This window comes from Lolium perenne, chromosome 5 (assembly GCF_019359855.2).
Source record: "Lolium perenne isolate Kyuss_39 chromosome 5, Kyuss_2.0, whole genome shotgun sequence".
Classification (NCBI taxonomy): domain Eukaryota; kingdom Viridiplantae; phylum Streptophyta; class Magnoliopsida; order Poales; family Poaceae; genus Lolium; species Lolium perenne.
This window is the reverse complement of record NC_067248.2, coordinates 172,175,713-172,195,168: the sequence shown is the minus strand read 5'-3', so window position 1 is coordinate 172,195,168 and position 19,456 is coordinate 172,175,713. Positions and strand designations below refer to the sequence as shown.

General features: G+C 43.9%; 1 protein-coding gene across 2 annotated transcripts; it reads left to right on the top strand.

Moving 5' to 3' along the window:
• The first annotated feature begins 2,161 nt into the window (after nucleotides 1-2,161).
• On the top strand, nucleotides 2,162-12,279 carry LOC127300619 (histone-lysine N-methyltransferase ASHH3). Of its 2 annotated transcripts, XM_051330759.2 has the most exons (13): nucleotides 2,163-2,447; nucleotides 2,676-2,737; nucleotides 3,486-3,609; nucleotides 6,337-6,439; nucleotides 6,637-6,736; nucleotides 7,179-7,257; nucleotides 7,396-7,567; nucleotides 7,644-7,724; nucleotides 7,846-8,055; nucleotides 8,178-8,229; nucleotides 8,304-8,369; nucleotides 10,980-11,015; nucleotides 11,768-11,906. In XM_051330759.2, the coding sequence occupies exons 2-12, from the start codon at nucleotides 2,717-2,719 to the stop codon at nucleotides 11,004-11,006; spliced, it is 1,035 nt and encodes a 344-aa protein (XP_051186719.1). In that variant the 5' UTR covers nucleotides 2,163-2,447; nucleotides 2,676-2,716; the 3' UTR covers nucleotides 11,007-11,015; nucleotides 11,768-11,906. The 2 variants fall into 2 exon arrangements, with proteins under 2 accessions (XP_051186718.1, XP_051186719.1); XM_051330758.2 differs by lacking the exon at nucleotides 10,980-11,015 and having other exon boundaries at nucleotides 2,162-2,447; nucleotides 11,768-12,279.
• Nucleotides 12,280-19,456: the final 7,177 nt, after the last annotated feature.

Genomic DNA, 19,456 nt, shown 5'->3' with positions numbered 1-19,456 from the left:
AGTGACCAACGGCCATATTTCGAAGTACACTATAAATAGGCCTTCTCCTACCTCAGAACACTTAGGAAACATACTACAAGCTGTTCTTGAGCTCTCTCTCTCTCTCTTACTCCATTATTAGAAACACCAAAAGCCTCCGATCTCCCTCCTCCACTCAAACTCAAATCCCTCCGGGGAATCACTAGAGGAGGACCCGATCTACTGTTCTACCAAGCCAAATCTCATTCCCCTTGTATTCATCAAGAAGCTTGCTTCCTAGGGTTCCTTGGAAACCCTAGGTGGGCAAGAGGAGTCCGGAAGCATCCGGGCTGTGGATTTGCTCCGGGCAAGATTGTGAAGGTTTGGAGGCTACCTCAAAGTCTACCACAAGTGAGTGAGCTATTCCTTCGTGGGATAGGCTCCGGAGAATAGGGTGAGCCTTCGTGGCGTGGGGAATCCTTCGTGGGACCTCCACCCCTCCAAATGTGACGTACCTTGTTGCAAAGCAAGGGAACACGGGAATACATCCTCGTCTCCGCGTGCTATCGGTTATCTCTAACCGAACTCCTTACTTGTGATTTAACTGCCTGAGAGAGCCTTCGTGCTCGAAATAGTTGTATCTTCATATAAGTTGCTTCACCTAGTTTGCATTAGCCTCACCTTTATATTCCGCAAAGCCTAACATTGCAAAGAAAGAATTAAAATCTGTAGAAACCTATTCACCCCCTCTAGGTTTACCATCTCTATACTTTCATGAACAATTAAGATATAATAATAAATAATTATTATAAGTCGCCTCTAGGGAACTATCTTCAACATCACCCTCACTGCCAGCTCAGGCTCGTCTTTTCTGGGCGTTTTCCTCGGGGAGAAAACTTCCGTTATTTTGAAATTCTTGAAATCAAAAAATGTGCATGGATTTTAAAATATTCACAAATATAAAATTAATGGAGAATTTTAAAAGTTTTATGAATTAAAAAATATATATGAGTTAAAAAATCTTTGCTTTAAAATATGTACAAGAATTTAAAAATATTTGGGGGGATTTGATTTTTTTCAAGATTTCTTTTAAATAATAACGAATTTGAAATGTTTTCAAGTTTTATAATAATTTTTGGAAAAAGTTCATGAATTAAAAAATTGTTCGCGTGCGTGGATTTAAATAATGTTTTAGATTGAAAAAAATCTTCATGAATTTGAAAGCGGTCACAAAAATTTGAAATACTCATGAATTCCAAAATATGGAAAACGAGAAAGAAAAACAAACAAAAAACTAGGCCAAAATAATTACGAAAATATGGTTAAAATTGAACCCGAAACCTAGAAAAACGATCAGGAAAGCATGGAAACTAGTAAATTTAGGCCGAAAGCTAGTGAATCCAGGACGAAAACTAGTTTATTTTTTGAGGGGAAGGATGAAAACTATTAATAAAGTAATAAATTATAATATTATTGCTTGGAGAGTGTTTGGTTGAGCTGACGGGGAGGTCCTATATGCCACTTGGTCGGCCCTTACCACATGTGGAACACCCTACATCTGGCGTTGGGCCGGCCGGGTACCGTTTCTCTTGTTTCATCTATATCCTTCCTATTGTTTAGTATTATTTTTGGAATATAAATATTTTGAACAATTTTTAATTTGAGAGAATTTTGAATCCGATTTTCATTAAAAAATCAAACAGTTGGGATCATTTTTTTTTCGAATTTTAACAAATTTCCGAATTTGAGTATTTTGAGAAATTATTGAATTTCAGAAAATTTTGAATTCTGAAACTTTTTCAAAATTTAAAAATTTCTCGGATGTGAACATATTTCGAAGTTTAAGAAATTTTCTATATGATTTTTTTTCTTGAATTTCAAAAAAAGTTTTGAAATCTAAACTTTTAAAAAAATTGAATACTTTTTCTGAATCTAAACATTTTTTAAAACTTAAGCAATTTGCAAATCTGATTTTTAAGATGGTTTTTTTCGATTCTGAACATTTTTCACAATTCAAATATGTTTTGAGACAAAAAAAAAACCAGGCAGAAAACCGTAACCGGAAAAAGAGCGAAAAACCGGACAGAAAACCAGGCACGGGCAGGCAGCGTGTGTGCGGTGCGGTGTAAAAACCGCCGTGCTCGTTGTATAGGCTTTGCCGGGGCGAGGTCCATCACTGGGCCTTGACGGCCAGTCTTTTCTTTGTCCATCGGTAGGCCTCGAAAATGGATTTCCCCTAAAAAAACAACGAACGGACAAATCTCGGACAGAGCTCCGCCGGCCGCCGCTGCGCGCCCGACGCTGACCTTGAAGAACCCTAGCCGGCCTCCTGGAGCTCGTCGCGAGCCGCGACCCGTTTGCGGGTTACCCGGCAGCGCCCAACGCTCCGTTCAGTTCTGCAGAAGACGAACCAGGAGGGTAGCTCCGTCGCCGCCTGGTTGCCTCCCTGCTCGCCTCTGACTCGCCGCGCGGCTGCGTTCCAGCCTCAGGTGCTCAGCTCTCTGCTCCAACCAGTAATTTCTGATTCTTCCTCACTTTAACTTCGGTGGATTATCTCAATGAAGTTCCGGAAATAGATCCCTTATTATTATAGCTTCAATTGGTGCATTTTAGAGTCAGTTTCTTGATACAGAGATACAAGATGAATCGATCTTTATGCCTTTATTATAAAGAAGTACGTTTAGGGGGAGCCATAAGCGTTTGATTGTTTTGGCCAGGGCGTGCTGTAATCCTGGCTTCTCCACTGCACCCTGCCCGGATGTCTTCACTAGCTACGGTGGTGAGTTCCCTTTTCCCTGTTTCTTCTAGGCCTGCTGTTTACTTGCACACCATAGCTGAAGAAACTGGGGCAGTACCAAGTCTGTCACTACTCGACCGAACTGGAAGAAAAGTTTCTGTTTTTCAGTGCTAAGTTGTACTGCTGTAGATTGAGAAGTTCGTGGATTGTAGATAAGGCAACCTGGTAGATTGTAGATTGTGACTCCACTTCTGAGCACTAGTTCTTCATATATTTTTTTCACACATCCACTGGGGCGATCATATTTACCATAGAGTTTCGCTTGTTCCATGTAAACATAGTGTAAAAATGCATCAACGGCCGGTGCTCTCACTTTGGTTCTCGTAGTCTACTCTGAAAACACAGCTTCAAGCCCTAAATTTGCTAAAAAGGATGAATTTGATCCATAACTGCTTACATTCAAACTGACCTTGACTGATTACGCGATAGGTTGACCGTGCCACTTTGCCATCTAGTCCAGCCAGGGTGCCATCTCAGCCTCTGTTTGCCTCTTGTTTTTCTATTTTTCTTCGGAAATGCTGAATGGTCGATGCATAGGTGACTTGTGCTTTGCCTCCCAGACAGTGCTTCACAGACTCCACCAACCGGTATTCTTTAACCATTAAAATACAGATCAAAACAGCAGATTTGAATGACATACAAGCCTTTAAAATACAGATCGAAACAAATTCAAGGAAATACATTCTACCAGTGTTTTTATGCTTACTTATCATCTGTGTATGTTCTGCAGGAGCCTGAGCAAGTGTTTCATGTATTGACCGAGGCGCTGAAAGATCCTGCAGATTTTGTAGATTTTGATCTGCCGTCTGCGTTGAAAGAATGGAAGTTGGGCTACTACACACCAATTAAGCGGAGTATCCTTACCTACCGTTTCTCTAAACCTATTTAACGGAGCAGTGCATCATTGCCTGATTTAACTTCGTCAAATGTCCCATTGAAGTTTCATATTCTGATATGTTGCGATGTACGATTCATCGTATCTTTCTACATAGTATACTTGTCATTCTAGATTAGTGATACATCTATATAGATAGAATAACTTGTTTAGAAAGTAAGAAACCTGACACTGTATAGTCCTTCTTTGAAACAAAAAACACCATGATATTGTTTACATTTTGCAATAATAATCACAACCGTCAAAGTCCACGGTCCGAGACTACCGTCCAATCAGCCTGCCTAAGAAACAAGATGCATCCACGGTCCGAGACTACCGTCCAATCAGCCTGGTACACTGCATTGCCAAGCTTATCGCCAAAGTCATGTCTCTGCGCTTAGCGCCCATCCTCCCAACTCTGGTCTCCCCAAATTAGTCAGCTTTCATCAAAGGAAGGGCAATCCATGCTAGTACAGCAAATGGCTAAGTCCTTTCACAACGCCAACACACCTACAGTGCTACTCAAGCTTGACATTGCCCGTGCTTTCGACACTGTCTCCTGGCCCTTCATCGTTGAGCTGCTCCAACATTTGGGTTTTGGCCATATTTGGATCAACATCGTCTGCTTACTGCTATCCACGGCATCGACTCGCATCCTTGTTAACAGTGTCCCTGGGGACGAAATATTTCACCATCGTGGCGTGCGACAAGGCGACCCCCTGTCACCGATGCTTTTTGTCCTGGCCATGGAAGTATTCCACCTCCTCATCGACTTTGCCGCCCGCCTGGGTCTGCTGGCTGTCTTGCCTGGGAGCCGTGGGGCATGTCGTACTTCCCCTCTACGCCGACGACACAGTCGTTTTCATCAAGCCTACCATCTCTGACTGCGAAACTTTCAAGGATTTGCTTCAGCTGTTTGGGGTGGCCAGTGGCTTACACACCAACATCCTCAAAAGCTCCGCCACCCCGATTCGTTGCAGTGAAGAAGAGCGAGGAATCATCGCCCAACACTTGCTCTGCCCAGTCAAGGATTTCCCTATTCCCTATCTAGGCGTCCCCTTATCTATCTGGAAACTTCGTGTGCAGGACTTGCAGCCGCTAATCGACAATCTCCACAACAAACTCTCTGGCTGGCGTGCTGGCTTGTTGTCCAAAGGAGATAGACTAGTGCTTGTCAAATCTGTGCTTGCTGCAACCCCCATCCATATCATGCTCGCCACCGATATTCCCAAGCTCATCAAGGATGCCATTATCAAATGCCAGAGGACCTTCTTCTGGGCCAATGGGCGGGACGACGGCGGTGGTAGTTGCGCTGTTGCTTGGAAGAACGTCTGCCGCCCAACTGATCTTGGTGGACTGGGCGTCCTTGACATCAAACGGATGAGCTGGGCACTTCGGGCTAGATGGCCTTGGCTGGGTCGTACAGATAACACAAGACCTTGGGCCAATTTCCCTATCAAGATCAACAAAAACATCACCTCTCTGCTCCATGCTGCAACCGTCGTCAAACTTGGCAATGGCAGCAAAGCTCTGTTCTGGACTGATCGTTGGATCCAGGGGCAGAGCATCTCTGACTTGGCACCACAGGTCTTCTCCGCTGTCAGTGCCCGCACTTCCAGAACCCAGAAAGTGGCTACAGCTCTCCCTGGAAATGCCTGGATACAAGACATCACTGCTGCTTTATCTATGGATGGTATTGTCCAATTCCTCAACTTGGTCGAGATCCTTGATACACAACAGACAAACCCTGAAGCCGAAGATGAGATCATTTGGCACCTATCGGCCTCTGGTGAATACTCCTCCCAATCTGCCTACAGAGCCCTCTTCGCAGGACTGTGACTTCACCTCACCACAGCGCTATTTGGGAATGTTGGGCACCTCTTAAGTGCAAAGTCTTTGCCTGGCTTGCCTCCCTAGATCGATGCTGGACCAATGAGCGACGCCTACGCCACGGCCTGGCCAACAGCGACACTTGTGCGCTCTGTGATCAAGACTCCGAGTCCATAACACATCTCCTGTTAAGGTGCTCCTTTTCGCAACAAATCTGGTTTGACGTATGTAGCAGGCTAAACCTCCAGACATGCATAGCAGACTGCAACAGCGAGTTCAGCACCTGGTTTCAGACCGCCACGATGAATGCACAGAGCTCAGTTCGGAAGGGTGCCAAGTCGATTATTATCCTAATCATATGGAGACTCTGGAAAACTCGGAATGATGCAGTCTTCAAAAACTCTGCACCTAACAGGCAGGACCTGGTCGTCTCGATCCTGGAGGAAGCTAAGCTGTGGATGATAGCCGGCGCAAAAGCCCTGCGCCGGCTCCCCTTACACGCTAGACCTCCCGATGCAGAACCCCCTTAAAGTCCCTAGGACTAACAAAGTTAGCCCTGTACAGTTTTATTTCTTTCTTCTTTTCTTTTTCTCTGAAATTCCTTTGTAGCTCTGCTACTCCCTGTATGCTCCCGTCTTCTCGACGGTTTTCTTCTAATATATTATGACGCATGCTTTGGCATGCGTTCGAGAAAAAAATAATAATAATCACATGGATGCATTTCAAAATCGCGAAATTCGGACTCTATGGTGCTTCACTGCTCCCCCATTTTCTCGATGAGTGGTAATATCAAGTTATAGCGCCATTTCTCCATTACTCATTTGCATTCCCATTATTTGGACTTCTCATCTACATTTATGTCCTTAATACTACTAAGATGTTTATCTTACTAAGAAACGGGTTGAAGACGATGGCATTTTCTGTTCCTGCTCTCTTTCTTTGGAAACATCGGTTACTTGTGGAAAAGATTGTCAATGCGGGTACTCTCTCTCTCTCTCTCTCTCTCTCTCTCCATGTGTGTGTGTGTGCATGCACGTGCAGACAATTGCAGCAGATAATATAATTGCAAAACTGATCTGTTCTCTATTCATAATTTTTTTCCTAGCTTTTGATTAATGTACTTGTGGTTTTAGCATGTCATGTTTTATTTCCCTAAATTACTATTTTATTGGTGCAGGATGCTGTTCTCTTGTTGTTCATCAAACTGTAAATGTCAGAACAACTGTGCCAATAAATCTTTCCAACTTCGACCTCTGACAAAAACAAAATTGATTAAGGTATGACTGATTAAAGTTGGGCCTTATATCTGCATATATCATTAGAGATAATCTATGCGGTTGCAAAATATACAGTCACATTTTTTCTATGAACTGTTCCTGCACCTTAAACTATGGCAAATCTTTTTCTCAGTGAAATTTGTTTTATCTGGTGAAATAGTATCTTCACGCACAATAGAAGCAGTACAGTACTTAACACATAATACTTTAGAATTGCCAAACTTTACTTGTTAACATTTAGAGAGAATCTAACCAGCTGTTTAATGTTTGATATTGTTGTATGTTGTTACCAAACATTATTATTTAATGTTTTGAATTGTTGATTTCATGTGAAACTTCAAATGGTGTGTAAACTTACTTGTTTTATAAACTTTTACTTGCTGTGAAGTAAATACTTATCCCTTCTGCATGGTTTTCTAAAAGACTATTTATTTTATTCTAGACAGAGAAATGTGGCTTTGGATTGGTAGCTGAGGACGAAATAAAGAAAGGAGAATTTGTTATAGAATATGTAGGAGAAGGTATGGCTTTGTCGAAATCTCTGTCGAGCAAACAAATGAATTGCAGACAAATACTGTAATTTTATATATTATAATGGTTCCTCACGTTGTACACTGGCGATCAAACTAATACCCATATATCTTGCATCAATATTGTAGTTATTGATAACAGAACTTGTGAGGAGAGACTATGGAAAATGAAGAGACAGCGGTACACTAACTTTTATCTTTGTGAGGTCAGTAGCAATATGGTCATTGATGCAACAAACAAGGGAAACAAGTCCAGGTTTATCAATCATAGTTGTGAACCAAACACAGAGATGCAGAAATGGTTAGTCTTACATTGTACTGCTTATTCTACATCTCAGTTGATGACCCTGGCATATGCTCGTATCATGTTGCTTCAGGACTGTAGATGGAGAGACCAGAGTTGGAATTTTTTCTCTTCGTGACATAGAGAAAGGGGAGGAGCTGACCTATGACTATAAGTATGCTCATCGAATTTCCTTGTTACTTAATAAGTACTTATTATAAAAAAAATTGTTGTTTATTTACCACATTGTATATAAAAAACTGTTTCTATTTGTAATCCCATGTTCTTATCTACAGGTTTGTCCAGTTTGGAGCAGATCAAGATTGTCATTGTGGATCTTCAAACTGCAGAAAAAGGGTTGGTGCATCTAAGTCGGTCAACTCATTTGTCCTCCACAATGGCAACTCGGGGAGCTCACAAGGTCAGTATGATATGAAGAAAAGAAAGACAACCTCAGATAATTGTATTGGGGAGATCATCCGTTTGTGGCACCGACGGGACAAAATGTATGCATTGACAACTTCAAATCCGTCTGAGAAAGTTAGATGTCCTTTTATCTTTTGTATTCATCTCTGATCAATTTGAACCCCCCCCCCCCCCCCGCGTCTCTCAACACTATCTATTTCAGGTATATCCCAGCAGTTGTACATGATTATGATGAGTACACTGGAATGCATACTGTGAGTTTGTCAATAGATGTTTTTTCAATGATATCTAATGAGTAATTGCTTAATTAATATTTATTTTGGTTCAGTTACTGCTTGATGAAGAAACTACCGAAGATTTTGATATGAGAGAGGAAGATTGGGACTTCCTACCGGTATGACATTCTTAATCACTGAACAAGTTGCTGATATATTTTGTTCATCTTTTAGAGCATCTGGGTTCTAGAATACCTTGCTTTTCTTGGGCACGTCAAATATATTTTTCTAGCTAACTGTAGCCTAAGAGTCACTATGATATTGTTACTTGCTAGCTTCAGCTTCAGCCTTTGCTATCAATGTCAGTAAACATGCTTATAATTTTTTTTTCTTTGATGTTAAATAACTGTTGGATTACTCATATGTACATAGAAATAGTACTTTTCCATCATAGAGCTGCATCGAAGGGCGATACTGTGTATTTTCAACTCTGACTTAACTGTATACGGCATTGTTACCAAACCTGTCTGGGCGGCCCTCTCTCCTGTCCTCAGCTGCATCACTTGTGTTCCAAGCCTCCAACTTTCTGTCACTAGTCTTTTGTTGCTTTTACTAACAGGGATGGCTTTATTCCCACTTGGACTCTACATAAGGCCAGCACCATGAGTATTCCTCTGTTTAGGATTCATGTCAACTGTCTAGTAGAATTAGGGTTGACTGAAGATCATTTCACGCCATACTGCATGGGTACCAACACATAAAAACAGATGCTCCATTGTTGTTTCAGGTCAACTGTTGTAGAATGCTAACATGGAGTCTGACATGGGGAGATAATGAGTCTTCTAGGCAGTAGCATTGTATTCATAAATCTATGTGTTGTGGACGCCTCTGCTGTGTAGATTATAGGGATGGTTCACCGGCGAGCGAGGGTGTCGCCTGCGTGTTGGTGCCGTGACCGGAGAGTTGAGAAGATAATGGGGGTAGATCAGAGAAATTAGAGAGGTAGGGATTAGCAATTGGAAGATTGGGGGTTTATTACTGCTTGGACCTGACACGAAATAACTGCTACTACCCTATTCAATACGGCTAGCCTGCTATAGTAATTTATCTGGACCCTAATTATGGAAGCTTCTGTCAGCTGCTGCCATCTATACTGTTGACGCCACAGCACTACTCCCCCCATGCAGACACAGCTCGTCCTCGAGCTGTGGTTCATGGCGGATCTTCCTCCTCAGCATCATCAATAACTTCAAGATAGAAAAGGCGCTGACATCGGTGGCCTGTTGAGAATTTTTCGTCGCAGTTGAAGCACAATCCCATCTCCCTTCTCTCTGCCATCTCTGCGGCTGTCAATCGCCGGAGTATCCGCTCTTCTCCAACTGGAATTGTACCCTTCAGGGACATACCTTGTGGTTGTCCGATAGCCATGGAAGAATTCTCCTTAGAGGTTGTTGCCATTATAGTTGCGCTGTGCTCGTAAGCATGTGCCATACTCATGGCGACTGGAAGGTCTAGCGGCTTTTGCATCTCAACATCCACATGGAGCAAGTCGGTGAGGCCTGACGTAAACAGCTGAACTTGCTGCTTTGGCGTAAGGGGGTCGCTGTGAGCAAGCAGGGACAGAAATTTCTCCACATATTCTGTCACTGTGCCGGATTGCCGCATCCTTGCAATCTTGCCTAGAGGATTGCTTCGGATTGGTGGCCCAAACCGTAGGTTACAGCATTCTTTAAACCGAGGCCATGATGCCATGCCCTCATCGCGCTCCAGCTGCATATACCACTCTTGAGCTACACCCACCATGTGATATGCTGCCAACCAAACTTTGAATGCCTCATCCGTGCGTTGTCCCCAAAAAAATTGCTCGCAACGATTCAGCCAGGTGAGCGTGTCTTCCTTGCCATCAAACTTAGGAAAATCCAATTTATGGTAGCGAGGGGACCCTGTTGTCTCTGTGAAGTTTGGGGTGACTACCGTGCTGAAGATAGCCAGACGGCGTGGCTGCGAGGGATTGGGTAGACGTAGGTTGAGTAGAGAGAATAACCAGGGAGAGATTAGATTGATTGTCCTTATATAATGGATGCTCAGGTTATGACCTCTCCTAATACGATAGGAATTGTTAGATATTTCCTAATACAATTGGATTCTTTCCTAATAGTATGCTTTCCTAATGGACTCTTGCCATATTTCTCTCTTTCCTAATACTATACTTTCCTAATGGACTCTTGCCATACTTCTCTCACATGGTCTCCTCCCACCGTCCCACGCTGCAACCCATGTCCACAACACTATGTATCTATGCCAGAGTCAAGCAAGAGGAATCAATCTATTCTCTCCTGTTATTCTCTCTTCTCAACCTGTGTCACAACCCAATACCCTGCAGCTATCTTTCTGAATATATTCTGCATGGTAATTAACCTGCTCTGAATTTGGAAGTATTACCAACTGAAAAAATCAGTCTCCCCTAAGATCAACTGGAGTCTGGGAATAGTCTCTTTTTCCCTTTTCCCCCATTAGCCCCATGGACTACAGTTTTTCTTTCGACATTTACTCTCTAGTGACTCTTTTTTACTGTTGAATTTTGCATATCTGTTATTCAGTTGAGTGTACCAGACAGTGTTTCAGAAGTATCAGAATATTCAGGTTATATTGGTGCATACATATGTTACATTGATTTATGCTGAACTTCATGATTGTAACTGTGATTGGAACGATAAGAACTATATACTTTCACTTGTCAATTTCATAAAGAAAAGCCACCACTCTAATTTGACCTTGTATTTTTACAGCGTCCGGAGGATCCAGACGAAGAATGATTATTGAAGGTTAGAAATAGGAGTAACTAACTACTTGAGTATAGTATAGTGCTATTATTGTATTCAGACCCTTCTTTTAACTGGCTGGTGTTAAACTTTACAGCTTTCTTGTTAGTCCTGTTCATTTTCTTTTCTATTTCATTTGTTTTTACATGTTGCATACTTGCATACATGCACTGAGAATATGTTCATACTGCAACATGATGCTCACTTGAGCTATCATCTGTCACTGAGCCTGGACCATAACATGTACCTTTGTTTATGTGGCAAGGAAGGCTTTTTTCTTCTTCTTCTGCGTGCTTCGCATATGTGCCTCTTCTTCCTAAGCATGTAGTGCTTTGGAAAGGGGAGTATTATTTTTCATGAATGGTGTATGGTCATCCAGACAGGGAACTTACTCTGTGCACGGCAGTTGTTTTTACTGTTTGTGTTGTGGGTTTTAGTTTTGTTTCATGTGCTGTTTGATGAGAGGTGTTTTTTGGGAAACTTTTAAGATGTTGAGTCTGTCTGGTTTTGCTTGCCCATAGGACAATGCTGGCAGGCAGTGCAATTTTTTTTGGCAAGCACCTTAAAATACCTGAGTTCAAATATGAACCAAGTCCTAAAGAAAGATAATTTGTTATCTCAAAGCAGTCTGTGGTATGGGTATTTTTGTATGGAATCAATTTTGGATTACTAAGAATTTGAAGTAAAAAACCATGCCACCTGAACTTTTCTTTGTTAGCAATCTTGTCTGACAGGTTGCTTCTCCATCTGTGCAGGATCCCCCAGATTCTTGTACGAACAGATACATTCAACTGATTTCAATCTCAAGAGAACGTGCCACTACCATTGTTGACAAATCATCGCCGAGATGTGCTCGCTGCATTCATCCACCCTCGAATCAGATTTTTTTCATTTGTGCTCTGGCCATGTAAATCAGAGTTCCAGCCTCAAATTACATTATTTTTCCTTTGTTCTCTGGCCTTCCACTCTTGAGTCAGATAATATCTCCCAGTTTCCTTCGCTTCTGATTGTCTGTCCCTGATACAATGTATGAAGAAGACCCTGGACAGGTCTCCGGTGGGCAATGTTGTGGCCGACTCTCCTCATCTGTTTTCAAGCATGTTCGTTGTTCAATTAATGTTGTGGCACACACCTTAGATTGATCTTGTAATGTAGCTAGCTCAGGTTTTATCCTAGATTATGCTCCCAACTGCATCCTGGATGATTTGTGTATTGATATTAAGTAATCAATAAAGTGTCATTTACCGTAAAAAAAAAAACTTGTTAAGATCAGGGCTCTTTACTGTCTCTGTTTTATAAACCTGGTCATGATCTTGTACAGAGTCTTCTTAACATTATATTTTCCCTGTGCTCTGCGGCCTTTGTAAATCTTCCATTTTAAGGCTTTGTTAAGATTAGAGTTATTGCATTGTCTCTGGGCTGTTAGAATGGTCACAATCTTGTTGTGTTGCTCTGCATGAATCGCTCAGTCTTGGAATGCTAACACTGATGTGTAATTGATTGGCTTATTGGTCTGGGAGTGAACATTACAACAGATGGCATGTCGGTAACTGTCGAAAGAAGTGGAGTTTTCCTTTCTCTGTCGTATGTAAACACTACCTGGCCCTACAAATGTTGTCTGCCTTGAATCAGCGACAATTACCTGCTCGGGCGTGACGTTAAGAAGCATGACTGGTCACTGCTGTTTGTCTGCCTGTCTGGAGATTCATTCGTGTCTGGGACAGCCATTAAGGAAGAACTTGACTGCTATTTTCCACGCTTTGACATCCTTGAATCGTGTAGGGTCAGACTTCAATTGTCTTTTTTTTTTTGCCCTAACGAAGCCTGTGTTATTTGCATGGAAAGGTTTAATTTTCTGCTTCTAACACTTTGCTTCTATCTTTCATCTGTACTGATATGAGAAAAAAAAACATAGTGAAGAAGGGGAAATACAACATCTGAATTCTGAAATAACATCAGTTTTACCATGCATTCATCTCCTCTCACCACTACACACTCTCTCTCTAAAACTTAGAGTAAAGCTATAGGCTACCGAACAATTTCTATTTGGAGCAAACAGATTAGTAATGGAAGGGAGAGTACGTAGTACGGATTAAGAGAGAAAGTAGAGAGAGAAAGGAGGTTGTTGAGGGGGACAAGAGGATCAGATCTAGAGAGAGAAAGGAAGAAAGGCAAGGGTGCGTTTGTTTTGTTGGAGGTTGGATTTATGTGGCGTGGCCCAGCGGGCCCCCAGGGAGGGAGGGTGTGGGAACAATGAATGTTTTTTTGGGCCCACATGCATGGCATGGCATTGGCATGGATGAGTCGAGCCAACTTTTGCCGTGGATGGAGATGGATCCTTCTAAAGGCCACACCCATGTCCATGTGGTGGCCCGCGAGGCCATGCTCGCCCTAATTCTACGGCGCCAACTGCATTCTATTTTATTCATCTCCGTCATCAACAACTCCTCTAGTACCATTTTACTCATCTAAAAAAAAATACCATTTCCCTGGATTTTTTTTATCAGTAAATCCTCTTTAAAGAGCTAGGGGAAACGAATGAACAAAAAGAATGTTATGCATTTCTAACCGTTACAAGGAAACATGTTAACAATAAGGTTTCGGATGTAGAAGGGTAGTTTGAGTTTTCTTTTCTTCTATGCAATGTTGAGGACTTTTTCGAAAAAAAAAATGCAATGTTGAGGAAATTGTTAACTTGTAGCTGTTTGGTTGGCTATCGAGTAGGGTATTAATATGCTAATCAGCAAGTTAATTGGCTAGATAATCAATTAATCAGCCAAATAACCAGTTAATTGGCTGACTAATTAGTTCATCGGCTACTCAATGACCCTCCAAGCATGGATTAAGCGGTTAGTTAACTGGTTAATCAACTGATTTTTTGAACATGGCTTATATGTCACCTAAGAAATCTCCGTGGAATGGGAGCAAGAACATGACAATTGTACATTTATTTTTCTCATGTGCCCATTTGCAAAAATTATTTGTTCTATTGTATTTTTAACCTACAATATTTCACTACCCACCAATATCGAAAATACGTTTGGTAATTGGTTAAACGTAATCGGTAGAAAAATTAAAGCTAGAATGCACAATAGGGTTTATGCTTTATTTTGGTCGACATGGAACTGTAGGAACAAATTTTTTTTTTAGAAGGCTGGAGTCTCAAACTTTTTGTAGGTTATTTGTATGGCTATGCACCGGATCCAACTATGGTCTTTTTCCCGTTTCCTCCAGACTAGCGGAAAATTAGGGTGGAGCCAGGCCATAGGGTCGCGGCCTGGGGTGCAATAACGATGCCATGGTGCTCTTTTTAGCTATTGTTCGCACCTCTGTTCCCGAAGAAAGGGCACTTTTAAAATTCAAAGAATGCAAACGTTGGCCTAGTTTTCAGGAAAAACTAATAACTAATTTGATGTTGCAATTGTAAATGGTCTTTTCTAGAAACTTGGTTAAACTTACGTAGTTTGACTTTTCAAGAAAAAAATGTATACACCTTCTCTTAAGGAAGGGTAGAAAGAAAGTACTGCTGATTTTTGCCACATCTGGCATGGTGTTTGGTAAAATCCTAGCCTCGCACCTAGGTTTGTTGATTTGTGGTGAGTTTCTTCATCTAAATCATTGTCGATGTGGTTGGTGGTTGGTGCTTTGTTGCTCATATTTTACTACCCGACTCAAGCCGAGTCTTGGTGCTATAGTCTGTTCTTAAATATGTTTCGTGGAGTTTACTGGTTTACCAATTACCTTGCTTTGGTGCATCTGCATGGACATGCACATGCGCAGTAAATGTGTGCGAAAATTTCACCAAAAGAGAAACATGGTCGAGAAAGTGTCGACACAACGGCACTTCATCCAGATTGCAGAACATAACAGGGCTTTGCTGTCTGGATCGGCAAGCAAGCGTGTTGGTCAGGTCATCAACTTGTCCCGTCTTCCCTGCAAATAGACATCAGATCATGCAGGCATGGATTGGATACAACCTTGAAAACTATTACTTGCAAGGCTGCAACACAGCAGTACGTGTGGTACGTAAGGGCATCTGAGAGCAATGCAAACGGACGCTCAGCGACCATTAGCGTCCGGCCGGACCGAAAATGCATTTGGAACACGCTCCAACGGACGATATATAGTGACTGGGCCATCCGCAGCGACACAAATCTGGCCTAAATATACGTCTCGGAAGCGTCTCTGCGGACACTGCGCAGACGCGCAAAGTGTCCGCTCGCGTCCGGCGGACGTTTCGTCGGCCCCGCCTGACAGTGACCCAGGCTCGATGTGTCTTCTCAGCGGCGCAAGTACTGGCGCCGAGGCGTCGCTTCGGCAGTCTACGACCGCGTAATGGCGATGCCTCGCGTGGCGCGCGGCCGTCGTCTACCTCTGCGCACGAAGTAATGGAGAAGCCACGCGTGCCGCATCCGTCGCCTGCCTCCGGCCTATATAAACAGGGGCGCACGCATCTCATCTCCTCCCACACAAAACCCTAGCCGCCGCACAACCTCCACCGTACCGCCGCTGCCGCTCAACCGCCACCTTTGCCACCATGAGCAGCGCCGGCCGCGGCCAGGCTGCCGCGTCTCCGCCTCCACCTCCACCTCCTACTCCACCTCCCCCAGCCTCGAGCTCCGATGAGGAGTTTGACGACGACAACACCAACGACCTCCTCGATCCGGTCATGGATGCCAAGTTTCTGGCTGACGCGGAGAAGGAAGCAGAGGAGGAACGGGTGGCCCACGCAGCGTTCGATGCCGAGATGGAACGCCGCAGGGTGGCGGCCGCCGCAGCCGCAGAGGATGATGACTCCGACATCTTATGGTCTTCTGATGACCCTGATGCGCCTACCCCGGAGGAGAAGGCGGCGGAGCAGAGGGCGTTAGTCGACTCCTTCGAGATGCTCAAGAAGGCCGAGGATGCCGCGAACGAGAGGCTACGACTGTGCCTGCTAGAGGAGGCGGCTGCGCACCAAGCCCTAGCAGCCGCACGGCAGGCGGCGGAGAAGCAGACGAGGGAGGGACGCAACGATGGGGCTAGGCGGTCGGGCAGCAAGTAGTCTAGGTTTCTACAACTAGTTTGTATAGTTTCTATGTAGTAGATTATGTTTTTTAATTTAAATATGTTCTAAAGCAAAAAATGGGTCGCCCCGTTGGGAGCACACCCAAACGCAAACGGACGCGCGGTCAAAATATATCCGGGGGGCAATGCGGACGCTCATGACCACTTTTAGGCATCCGATATGCGTCGTCCCGTTGGAGATGACTTACGGTAATGTAACTTATCGCGGGGATAACAAGGAAAATGCTTGTAACTGCTGGAATTTTTGGGCATTTGGCCTTTGGCCCATGGCCCATTATCAAATTCTGAAACTCACATGGCCCATTCCAAAAATCAGTGGCGGCACTAGTGGGGGCTAAAGTTTAGTCCCACATTGCTAGTTGGGAGAGAGTTGGAGTGGTATATAAGGTGGGCTGTTTTAATCCTAGTAAGTGAGTGAGAAGAGAGAGCCCTCGCGCACTCCTCCTCCTCCGCCGCCCGCCTCGCCACGCCTCGCCTCGCCTCGCCTCGGCACGGCACGCCACGCCACGACGCGGGTTGCGGGAATCTCGCCGAGCCGAGCTTATCTTTTTGCTGTTTGGGAAATTAATTGTGTAATCAACTTTGAGTCATTAACGGACACGTTACTCAGCCGTTTTGGCTTCCGGTTTTTCTGGATCGTGGTTGTGCCGACTCGAACGTGGGCTGTGTCCAACGACCTTCCCGAACCGCACTATATAAGACCCTGCTCAACCCTAGCCGCCACAACGAGACGCATACGCGACTACCTGTTTCCAGTTCATTGCGCCGCCGCCTTCGTCTTCCTCATCCCGTCCATTGGTGTGCACCGGCTCCCGGGACAGTAGGCCTCCGGAACCCTGCCTCTCGTGAACCTGTACGGGTGAGGGGCAATCAGGTTTTTGGGGAGCGCTCCGGCGCGACTACTAGCATCACGATGTCGTCATCAGACGACGAGTTCTTCCACACCGACAACTTCTTCCCGGACCTCAGCGACTTCTTCGACAACCTCAACATGGGCGACAACGACACTGCTGCGAAGTTTGTGATCTTGTCATTTCTCTTTCAATTTCTGTTAGAGTTTATTCTTTTAGTTTCTGTGGTAGATGCAATCGGTTTATCTTGTTTAGATGTAATCTGTTCATCTACCTTACTAGTCTGCACGATTAGTTTATTTTTTATTTTCATAGTCATGATTTATCAATTACTTGTACGGATTATTTCATATGGATATTTGCTTATATGTTCAACAATCCAAAAACCTGATTTTAGGCAAATCAATTCAAGCAGCGTTGCTGCCGCTACTCGACCTCCCCTCTTTGATGGTATGCATTACAAGAGGTGGCGCACAAATGCAGTTCTATGGTTTACAAACCTAGGTTGTTTTAGCGCCACAGATGCTAGACCCGAGGGGCCTCTCTCTGCAGAGGAGCAGGAAAAGTTTGAGAAGGTCGTCACCATGTTTATGGCGGCCTTGTTCAGCATTCTTGGGGACAACATTGTTGACCCGTACATGGCTTTCGACCATGGTAAAGATGCGTGGGATGCGCTCGAGGCCAAATTTGGTTTCTCGGACGCTGGCACTGAATTGTATGTCATGGAGCAATACTATGACTACATGATGACTGATGAGCGCTCCGTGGTTGAGCAGGCTCATGAGATTCAGTCCCTTGCCAAAGAACTCGAGTAGTTTAAGTGTACCTTACCGGAAAAATTTGTGGCCGGTGGCATTATTGCCAAGCTTCCTCCCTCATGGAGGAACTTTGCTACTTCTCTGAAACATAAGAAACAAGAGTTTTCCGTTTAGGATCTCATTGGCTCGCTTCATGTGGAACAGAAGGCGAGAGCAAAGGACACACGCGCTCGTAGTTTTGAGGGAGGTTCTAGTGCCAATGTGGTACAGAAGAAGAACTTCCAATCTCACAAGTCTAAGAATAAGAACAATGGAAAAGGCAAGTTTGACGTGAAGAACAAAGCCTCCAACTCAACCAACTTCAAGAGGAAGACTCCTTATAAGAAGAAAGGGAACTGCCATGTTTGTGGCGCTCCTGGACATTGGGCTCCTGATTGCCCAGAACGCCATGATCGGGGTGAGAACAGTGGCAAGTACGCAAATGTTGTTATTGGCGTTGATACTGAGATGAAGGATGTTGGGTACGGTATTTCTCCTACTGTCCTTTCAGTGTTGGGGGGATGACCCCCGGTATGCCAAAGGCATGCCAAACCGGATGGTTTGAGCCATCAAGATACCGGTTTAATGTTTATACCGGAGCACAAAGATAATAGTTTGGATAAGTAAAGCCAGGCCGGTATTCCCAAGAGGGGTATACCGGAATCGGATGAAGAAGACACCGGGCTACCGGAAAGAAGAGCATGTCGGCAAGACTGGTCAAAGATTCTCTTCAGAGCTAGAAGACAAGGATGAGCTAAGCAAAGTAGCTTTAAACGAAGCCCTGGCACCAAAGAGGAAGGTGACGCTGAAAGAAGCCGGAGGACGTCAGCCTCCCTGATTAAAGAAGACCCCGGCGTCATCTATGATTAAAGTAACTTTGTAAAGTAGTTTGTCCAGTCAAAGATGCCATTAGGGTTTCTTGCCCTGTAAGCCACCCTCTCCCCTATATAAGGAGAGGGGGCATAGCCCTTACGGGCACGGGAGCACAGACGATTACACAGAGGTTAGATGATAGAGGAATAGAGGAACCTTGTAACGAGAAACCTGTACCATGTTGAGATCAATGAAGATCGTGATCTAGAGCAGAGTTCTTCCTTGTGTGTTTCTTCTTGTATCACTGCCTTTGGCTGAGTTCTTGAGGAAAGCATCCGGAAGTTCATCCCATCTAATCACAAACCCTCCCCCGAATCCTCTTGCGCCCATTCGGCCCCAACTTAAGCCATCCCATGGCATCTGCTCGTTCGCCACGACGACATTCAGTATGTAATTCTCCTGATTGGTGGATAGACACCGGAGCCAATACACATGTATGTTCTGATGTCTCTATGTTTTCTTCTTATTAGGTCGCAAGGACTTCCTCCGTGCTGATGGGAAACGACTCACGTGCTTCTGTTTGTGGTGTTGGTACGGTGGATCTGAAGTTTACTTCGGGAAAGACCATCCAACTGAAGAATGTGCAGCACGTTCCCTCCATTAATAAGAATCTCGTTAGCGGATTGCTTTTATGTCGAGATGGTTTTAAGTTGGTTTTTGATTCTAATAAAGTTGTAATTTCCAAGTGTGGACAATTTGTTGGAAAGGGTTATGTGTGTGGAGGCTTGTTCCGCTTATCTTTGTCAGACTTATGTACTCAAATTATTAATCATGTTTGCAATGATAGTGAGTCCGATATTTGGCATTCACTACTTTGTCATATTAATTTTGGGTGCATGACGCGGCTAGCGAATAT